We start from the raw sequence: 10,667 nt of genomic DNA on the forward strand, positions 1-10,667 counted from the left end.
ACAGACTTGTTTTGTGTGTAATAGAAGAAAACAATAAAATCACCAAGAAAATAATTAATAAGCCTTTATTTTGTTGGTAAGTCAACTAAAAGCAGGCTTTATTATTGTTGAAACATTCTTCTCTGAAGGACATTGTCAATCTCCTAGATTGAGTCGCTGCTATCCAAGAGCACTGTTTTGTTATCTTGCGTTTTACTCTGGAGTGCTGGTACACAGTTTTCTTATTTTTCAAAGGCTTCAATTAAAGCAAGAAGGTGAAGCGAGAACAGAGGGATAATAACACAGAGGGGGAAGAGAAGCAACCATTGACGTACTAGCAAGCTAATTAGTACGCACAGTGAATTGTGAGGTCGAGATCGTTAGAGAACCTTTGTACGTAACATATGTAGTAAGTAGTACGGCATTCCAGACACAGCAAATGTGTACTGAGAGGAAATACCAAAAGGTTAAGGGGGGGGTCGGGGGGGGGAGGCAAAGTATTGAAGGAAAAAACTAAAACGGATAGGCGGTCACAGCACGTCCCACTGGACAGAAAGAGAAGCGAGGACAGAGAAGAGCTGTGGCAATAAAACCGAGTCAAGAGTTTGGCAAGTTTAACAAAGTGATAAATAAGAGACGAGAGGGAGAGGAGAATATCAGTGGAGGGGAAAGGAGGGAAATGAAGTGAGAGCAAAGAAGAAGGGGAAGAGGAGGAGGCCAAGAGAGAGAGAAGGGAGGACAAAAATAAGTCACCAAAAAAAAAAAAAAAAAAAGGGAAACCGCATGTGACAAGCGTTGAATGGGACAGGGAACGCTCGCTCAGGGAGAGTTGAGGAGAGGAAGAAAAGGGAAGGGTAAAGTTGGCGAGAGCGACGGAGAGGAAGGAAGGAGGAGAGGAGGGCGGCGGCGGCCAACAAATGCGTTTGGTGAAGTGAAATCCGGGCTGATATGAGGGCGCGGACAGGCGCCCTTGTGTGATAATGCGAGCTAAGGCCGCACTGAGGCGTAGCGACGGCAACGCTTGGCAGCGAACACATTTATTACAATTTTCGGAAAGGGCATATTCAGAAGTTTTACGATTAAATGGGCTCCTGCGCTCGCGCGTGCACGGGGTGAGGCGAAAAGGCATGCATGCGCACGTAACTCCTTCGTTTCATGGAGCTTGTGCTGCAATTAGTTTAACCAGCGCTGCAACCAGTTACAGCGAGGGCAATAAAATGAAGGAAGATCGGAGCAGAATTTCACCACCAAAGTCTATGCGTGCGGCGCACCTACTCGTTAGGCGCACGTGCGAGCGGTTGCAAATGCCAAAACAAATCATGCACATGGTTTTGCAAAGTGGCTCCTGTCATACTGCGAAGGCCTCTCCAAGTGATGTTATTCTCTTTTGTCGTTCGGGATTCGGTCATTCTAAATGTAATGTAATGTGCCAAATGCGGCCTCCCCGTTCCAGAAGTGCAGGATTTATTATTTACAAAAAAAGTATTTCGACAAAAAACGCCGCTTTTAACTAAATTAATGTTTGAGGTACCTGCCCCATGGATGCCACGGTTCTTATGAGGCGCGCTTTTTTTTTTTTATAGCAGTGGGCGTGAAGGTAGCGGATTGTCTCGGCAGGATATATTCAACATGAATCCCTCATGAACCTCGGCGCACCTGCGATGTGTGCACAGCAGAGTGCAGATCACGGGCGGCTCCTCCCAGTGATCTGCACTCCGCTGTGCTGCTCCGTTTGCCCAGAGCGGCAAAATGCCAAGAAACGCAGCTGGGGGTCCATGTGTGTTTTTATTTTTATTTTTTTTGAGCGCCTGCTTCTACAAGTCTCTGTACAGGACTGTAGCTGGAAAATAGAGACTCGATCACCAGTGGTTAGTGGACAGCTCTGATACTTGAATGGTGGTGATAGATGGGGGCAGTTTGCCTCTTTAGTTCCATGCGCAGAACAGCGACAAACAGTCCATAATGAACACTGTACGCTGCAAAACTAATAAATACCGTATCAGACTCATCGTTAAAGAGTAAACTAATAAGCCGTCAAAGCAGGACATGCTTACCTCTGTTTGCCACCATGACCTTTTTAATCGGTCGATACTCTGGGATCCGCGAGGCAGAGTGGGCGGAGCGTGACGGCAGACACGCCCTCCTGACTGCCAGGAGGCCCACGCCACCACGTACCACACCGTACCACAGCATTCTGGGAAAGAGGGAGACAATGAGTTGAAACATACCTCCATACCTTCTTTTAAATGGTGTGGACACTGTATCGTGTCCATTTGAGAAACAGGGTCCAAAGTGGTATTGTTGAAACGTCATTTTCTGGCACGAATATACTGTAGTTTAAAACCGGTGATTCACGATCTTTCTTTCATATTTCGAGAACACTCGAAATTGGTGCACATTAGGCCACAGAGCCCATCAGCTAAGATTATGTCCCTGTGAGGCCAACCTGAGAAGATTGCTGTTGGATATGATTTATGAGTAGATATGATTTAGTCCAGAGTTCCCTACGCGTCCACACTGTATTATACTGAGTTAATGATCGTGACATGTCGTGACATGATCAAAACAGCCGTTATTGTACGTTCTCCAATGATGCCGACGTCTCGTGAATGAAATAATGGAGAAATTTAACCATTAATTATTTTGCTGTGGTCCACGGTAACCTTTTGAAGGACCCCCGGAGGGTCCCCGGGCCCAAGCTTCGGAACAAATGGTTTATTGGTTTACCAATAATGCCCACACTGGGAGCAAACACAGACTGTGTTTATTCCTTCGCGCCGCATACAATTATTCTTCAGGCTTTTCACACAGTTCTCTCCATTCATAACGTTTTAATCAAGACGGATGATGTCCAAATGTTTATTTTTTCTTTTTATTCTAATGGAATATTCTGAACTGTTGATCCCCATTAATGGAAAATATGATGGCTCCCCGCTGATGAGGAGCTCAGCAAGCCAACGGCCGCCGCACGGCTTGCTCTCAGCCAATCAGCTGTGGGCCAGCCTCAGAGCAAACAAGCTTCAGGTGGGCCTCGTCCTTTCACCACAAACTGAAAGAACATCCACTTGGTTTACACTAAACAAAAACAAAACTAATCGACACATATTGTAATTTTTACAGAATATAAAAGTTCAAGTTCAAGTTCAAGAGATTATTTGTCACATACATATACATACGGTCATACATATATGCAGTGAAATGTCATGACACCCGGTGATTAGGCACAATAAGCTCTAAAAGCTCTAAAAATACTAAAAAATACCAAAATGTGCATAATCGACACAAGGTGCTCGCGCAGGCAGCCGCAAGGGGAGGCGCCATGACGCACAAAAGTAGGTTGAAGCCAAAATTGTAAATCTTCAAATAAAACTCAAACATGTCAGACCTCATAATGAACAGGTTTTAGATCCACAGTTTATTTAATGTGCTTGCATTTCCACACTCGCTAACCATCGTCGTCTCAAGCACATTGCCACAAGAAGAGCACATTGGCTCCGGGCCCCGTGCGACGGTAGCACGTGCACGCAGTCACAGAGCGAACAAACCCCCTCGCCACCGCATCAGCTGGATGTCGGCACCTGCTCGCCCTGGGAGCCTGGCAAGTTTACACACCTGAGGTCCTTTGGTGCCGCGTGTGCTTGAGGGACTACAGGCTTCTTCTACCAGCTCAGGAGGAAACTGACCGAGGGGCAGTCCTCTGCTGCCACCTTGCGGCCAGATTTCACAGCTACAGCCACAAGTCTCATCCAGTTCTGGTGACGGTGTTTTGGGGAAATGCGCGAGAGTAAAAAGACTGGAAAGAAAAGGGTGCAACAGGGGAGAAAGCTGATGCTAATACTACTGTTTAACATGCTCTTTGGTCAAATTTCTGTTTTCTGGGTTTTTTTTCCCCCCAAATCTTTTGACTTGTTACCAGCTCATTTTGTTTTCCTGTTGTGGAAACAGTGTTGCCACACTAAAACAATGACAAAGAAAATGCGCCAATGACTGAAAAAAAAGTACTTTTTAACTACTTTCAGCCATGAGGTATATCTTACATGAATCTAACTATGAACAAGAAACATTTCATAACTTCCATTTACCAATGTTTTCCCACCTGGTCCTGTGTTTACCAGCAAAATAACAGATGCATATTATGACTATTAAAAAACATCATGAGTTTGACAGAAATTGAGAAAACGAAATGATTTATGCAAGTTTGTGGTGTGTTTTTTTTTTTGTTTATTGCCAATTTATCTTGTTCAAAGGACCGAACTCCATTTATGGACGGGCCACATTGGGTCCCTGAGTCACCAGTTCTACGGTCCAACAAACACCATGAGAGTCCATAACAATCAGTTTCCTACTCATTGTGTTGCAACCCTTAAATCTGGCTGTTAAGTGTCACATATAGATTCAACGAGGTAATAACAAGGACAAGGTCAAATATGTTTGAACATTAGGTGTTCAGAGGACTTGACCGCTGACAGACTGGATAACGCAGATAACATGGCATAATGCTGATGGGGGAATAGAGAAAAGGTCATTTTGTGCCCACAAAATGACCCCGCCCCCCATCACACAGCTACTTCTGTGTGACTGGATGAATGAGTGACTAACATGTGCAATTAGCCAGTCGACTGTCAGTTAAGCCCCGGAAAGACCGCATCATAGTAGCGTAGGCCGGTGTTGAAACTGTATCCGTAGCAGCAGCGTCAGACCGTGGAAAAGATCCTGTTTCACATGGTCTGTAACTGATCGGGAGAGAACAGTGAGCTAGGTTCAAACTAAAGACAAAAGGGAAGACAGGTCTTCAGTTTGCGTCTGTCTTTAACCAATTTTACTTCATCGTCCAAACTAATTACCAGGACCGAGCAAATGATGAATAAAAAGCAATATTTTGGAGCCGTACAACATGATCCTGCACCCTACAATGGCCTCGGTTGTTTTAACAATAGCGAGTGCCCAGCGAGGCTCTTGTCTAAAAACACCTTGGCCTTTAAAGTTATGACTATTTAAATGGTGAGACGGAAGGAGTCCGTGTGGAACATTCTGCCTCTACGACACGTCCTTCGTGTTTAAAATAAGCCTCGCTCACGGCACCTTGCGGTCACTACAGCCTTCCCCTGCATCACACGCTGCAGGGCCAGTTTGGTCGAAACAGCAGCGACCTGACGTGGAGCGAGGGGGCTGGGGCTCCATAATGGGAAGTATCCCCACTGTGTTCATGGAATTTTCTGATGAATTTGAGTCTTAAAAGAATCAGTTGTGAAATTCTCCGGTTTCAGCCTTGGGGTGAATCCCTTCAGCATGTTTTCGGTTCAGAAGTGCAAATTGGCATTAACCGCTCAAATAACGTTTTTTTTACTCTTTAAATGGTGCAATGGTCCAAGCCTGCATGTCAGGTGCTGGTTGTTAAAAGTAGTCTGTGCCAAGGTGGGGAGAAAAAGCACAGAGAACAAAACTCCACCCAACTGTAAAATAGGAACGCTGGAGACGCTCTGACCATAATGAGCCCACACCTCTGCCCAAGCCAAAGCTTTTTCTGAACGCCGGCGTCTAAATGAGATTCACGGAGAAGCGGCGCCGCCTCCATCACAATGTCAACACAATTTCCATCTTTCCTGAGGCGTTCGCCCTCTGGATGTTTGTCAACAAGACATCAGTTAATTGGTTTGTGATGAAGGCGTTGAGCCTGTTCCCGGCTGCAGGAGGAGTCGTTTGAAGGTCTAACCTTTGAGGGAAGACCTGGGCAGAGCTCCAACAGCCCTTTGGACGCCTTACGAGGCCACAAGATAAAGCTCTGACGTAGGTCGTCGTCGTATATTCATACTGTGCCATCCTCCATCCTACACATATTAAGTTAACGGTGGTTTATCATGATTAGTATGCAAATTGTCAATCCTGCAATACATGATATTTGTGAGAAATAAAATCACATCTTGACTATTTTCTGTCCAAGTAATAAGGTGGAAGCCCCCATCCTATAAATGGCAGAGAAAGAAAGGGATAAAACTAGAATTATGTATAATCACGTATGGGATAGTTTATTCACTATAGTAGTAAGTTGTAACATTTTTGGCTATGGCTAGTTCTACTTGCCTTGTTAACCAGCCCCCTGGCCGACAAGTTGTTTTTAATTCCAATATGAAAGCTGGTTTACAATATAGCGTGAGTGATTCAGGCGTGTATCAGGAATAATTAAGCGAGATAAAAACGGACAAGGAGCCAAAGGCTAATCTTTGATAAATAATGACCCACTATTCTCTTGTGTCAGAGAATAGCGAGGGGATAAAAACAGAGTGAGATTTTGATAGTGGGGTTCTGATGTCCTATCCCCTCGCTGTAGTGGAAAACAGGAATACAAACTAAGCCAACCTTCTGAGCTTTTAAACCAGAGAATCAATTCCACATCCAGACAGAATCACAAAATCAAGGTTTACACTGCCCAAACAGGGTAATAATGAGTTTGGACGGATTGACACTTTCCTGCAAACAAAAATGATTAGAATTGGGATATTGCCATTGCCAGCACTAAACATCAAAACAATATAGGACATTCCTCTTACTCTAACTGTTCATCGAGAAAAAAAAAAAAAAAAAAGTGAGAACATAGGGGTTTGATTTTTGAAGGCAGTTGGTTCCCTTGTTGCAGTTAAAGGTACAGAATAGATTTCAATCCATCGCAGTGATGTCCACTTCAGACGGCTCCTTTAAAACCAGAGAACTCCTGGTACTCTGGCTCAAGAAAGGCCGGAGCGCTGTAGTCCAGCCAACATAGCTTCCTGCGCTTCCCTGGCAACTCCCATACCGCCAGCCAGACAGAAAACACTGCTGAGAGAAAACAATGAGTCCCCAACAGTACAACCTACCGACCCATCACTGCGGCCTTAATGTCCAAACTTCAACAGAGAATTTTGACAGTGCAGATGAAAGTTGAGACGTGCGATCATGAGCATGCTGTCACTGCAGTTTTAAGAAGGTTTTTTTACCTTTCATTTCTAACCCAACTTGGAATGCAATACCTCGAGACCCTAATCTTAAAAGCGCTTTAAAAAGAATGGTCACTGTGTGGAATTGCGCCCACACGGAGGGAATGCACTTTCCTTTTTGCCAAATGCACTCGTTGACCTTCATTGACTGTTTCCCCCAATGATTACGACAGCGTCTGTAACACACACGGCAAAAAAATAAATAAATAAATAAACAAACCAAAAAAAAAAACGCCGCTTTGAGATCTCTGAACACTAAAGTCATGTCAAACATCTACTGGATCACAAACAAACACACGCACACAGGTAAAAGGTCATAGTAGTATACGTGCCTGGTGTCTAGTTCAGCCGTTAACTCCAGGGATCAAGGGACAGTCTTGCGTTGACCTACGGACAGTGTGACCTTTTGACCCGACTGTCAGGCCTGGGTTTTCATGACACCAGTACTTTTAAGTGATACCGATACCAATACAGTACTTCATTCAATACCTTTTTTTCCCATACTATAGCCATCATGTGAATGGAAGTATTCAGTTGCCTAAAATGCCACCAGTCCAACCCAACCAAATTTTTTTTTTTGTTTTTACACAAATACATTTTGCAAGTATTCAAACTATTGAAATTGTTATTAAATAACTGTACAATGAAGTATTTGGGCAGTGGAATAGTACAGGAGGAATGATTACAGGGAGGAAAACCTCTTTCACAGTTCGCACGGACACCTGACTGTTGTTTTAACACTGACTTGAAATATTGTGAACCTGTCCTTAAACAGTCCGTTGCTGCTGAGGCGGCGGTGAGCTTGTCACATTAACTCCAAAAACGCCGGCGGTGATCTGCTGGCTTGTAGCTGCTGCGGTAGTGGGCCAATCACACGTCGCCTTACATTTAAGAATGCTTGCATTGATTGGCAAAACCATACAAAGCCTCTTTTTTTTTTTTCCCCCTCTCCTAGACGGGGGTCCAAAAAGGATTGAACGCAGGTATTGTTTGACTGGAGAAGTTCCGATACTACTTTGTATTGGGTTATTTCAATCGATACCAAGCCCTACTGACTGTAAAGTACCTCCGTGCAAACACACTCCAAGTTGTAAACCCGCCGTCATCTTTTCGCCTTGTTTGTTTTTCATGTGATCAAACGGCGATGAGGGGCGATGAATGAATAATGTTGTTTATCTTCTGGAACAATAATACTGTGATGGTGATGAAATTTAGATGTCGTCATTTTGTGATGTGACAATTTGGTAAACAAAATGAAAAACAATGGAAAACTTTGCTGTAATAGCAGTTTGTCTAATATAACACTGTACTACTAATAGTAATTAATACTAATACTGTAAATCCATGTAGTTCACCGTGATGGCCAAGTATCAACGAATATTGTAACAAATTCTTTCACATGATTAAACTGCAGCATTTCTTCTAGAAAAATACTTTATTCATAGCTGATTATGGAAAAACAATGGAACCAATAGTAAACCAACAAACCTAGTCCGAGGTTTTTCAATAGGATTCAGCAATCTGCAAACATGAATCACAATCTGGAGTTGTAAATTACATTTTGCTAATATTAGGTGGAAGTTCTATGTCAGAGGCTATGCTCCTTCTCAAATCTGAGTCACAAGATTCAGATCACACACACACACACACACACACACACACACACACACACACACACACACACACACACACACACACACACACACACACACACACACACACACACACACACACACACACACACACACACACTTATTAGTATTAGTATACATCCAACCCTGTGTGGCGGCACTACTGAAATTCATCACATGCACTCACGCAGCCAATCAGGGTGGAGCAGTACAGCCTATATAAACCCTGGAAATGCCCCCCTTCTTCCTCTTTTCCAATTCAGCAGCAACTGACACATGAGCACTCACCTTTGAATTGAAGTTCAAGTTCACAGTCGTCAAGTAGAGTTACTCTGCGTCTTGAAAAATGGCTTCTCTACCAACTAGAGCCACCTGTGTATGCACGGGGCTGACTGCAGTGGGCGATGCCCACGACAGATTCTTCCACTGTCGACTTCGGCCGCTAAACCCTGGACCTTGACAGACTCGGGGCGTTTTCGGGAATACAGTATCGGGGGTTCCTGGTACGCCCCTTGTACACCAGTCAGAGCGTGGCTCCCAAGGGGCAGAGCCTCCTGACAAAGAACAAGCCTTACTGTAGCTTTGTAACAACAGTTGTATGAAGGAGGCGTAGCCCTTTAGGGTTTTTAGACCCCAAAAAGCTACAGTAACTCTCGTTCTGCAAATATATATGTACCAAATTGTAGCTGAATATTTGCAAAAAGAAAGTCAAGCACAATTTCAATTGTGAATAGAGTTACATTCAGTGAATGCCACAAGGTTTTGGCATCTCACTGACAAAACTATTTTCAAATGTGGAAAGACCCAGGGACAAATTCACAAAGCGATTGTGTGGCCTTTGCAGCTCCTGAGTTTGTAGTTTTTATGTTAACACCCGTCACCAACATTGGCATCAGCGTATAGGAGGCGCACATGCACAACACTAATGCATTCTCGTTGTATTGCATGTATTGTTTCAGTTTCTTATAAGGTGGCAGATAAAAGTTGTATCTTACATTTTACAAAATAAGCTTATGGATTACAGTTTTCAATAATTTCTGCGCAAAGGACTTTGACGAAGCTGTAGAGGATCAAAGCATTTCAGAACTTGTATTTCATAACTTGTAAACGTATATGATGTGGTTGTCTGTCAATGCATGAGGGCATGGCCTGTTTGCCGTGTGGTATTTCTGGCTGAAGATATGTATAGTTGAGGGTCGGGAATCATTTGTTCAAGATAACAGATCTAACCACCACATCTCATCTTTCCATATAGAAATCTTCTGGTAATGTTCTGATAGTTAGCTTTCGGGGCCTATTGGCATGACGTATAAATGCAAGTCCCTTTTCATGCTAGAGTGAGTGAATCATTAAAATGCATTAGTCACTAATAAAAATTAAAAAAAACATCCATGCCAGTAAAGCTCCGTTAGCCAACTGTTAGCAAACTACCACAGTATTGCAATAATGTACTTTTGTATGTTAGCTTAAGCTGGTTGTGGCACAACTCCTGTTCAATGTTACCTTGAACAAGGAGAGAAAGGTTTCCTGTGCAAAATATTCCCACAGGGATAGCGTAGGGCGCACACGGTTTCTTTGGAGAACAAAAACCTTGAAATCGACTCCTTTGCTTGGTTTTGAAGACCAACCATTGAAGGCTGGAAAAAAAGTCAAATCAGCTGCCACCTACCTCACACACAACAAGTCCATCACTCTGTTGCTGGCTCCCATTCTCATTCTTATTTTTTCTTTTTTTTTATGGAATGTTATAGCTACAACTCGTGTCACATTTCAAATCTTTTTTGAGCAGACATACTGTAAATCATGTGACTTATAACAAGTCAGGTGGTTTGAATCTCTACCAATAAAACTGTTGTGGAGTACATTTTTACAGTTGTTTCATCTGCAAAACACTGAGTACATATTTGTATGTCGTGCATTGATTTTCCAGAGAAGTTTATTTATTTACGGAACTTAATTTGCAACGTTGTCAGCGATGTAAAGAAATGCCCTGTCCCAACCCCTATGAATATAATTACTTTCTGTAGATTTTAATAAATATTTAAAGTTAGGCTAGATTCTGAGATTTGTATAGAATTGCAAACGA

General features: G+C 43.2%; 1 protein-coding gene across 1 annotated transcript in view; it reads right to left on the reverse strand.

Moving 5' to 3' along the window:
* Positions 1–2,172, reverse strand: part of pcxb (pyruvate carboxylase b) — a gene marked incomplete at both ends in the record, with an annotated part of 257,867 nt that extends 255,695 nt beyond the window's left edge. Inside the window, one exon of the mRNA XM_080023630.1 lies at positions 2,034–2,172. Coding sequence (XP_079879756.1) covers positions 2,034–2,172 — 139 coding nt within the window. The remainder of the gene's footprint in view (positions 1–2,033) is intronic.
* Between the last annotated feature and the right edge of the window lie 8,495 nt (positions 2,173–10,667).

Source organism: Zeus faber (genome assembly GCF_960531495.2).
Source record: "Zeus faber genome assembly, chromosome: 22".
Taxonomy (NCBI): Eukaryota; Metazoa; Chordata; class Actinopteri; order Zeiformes; family Zeidae; genus Zeus; species Zeus faber.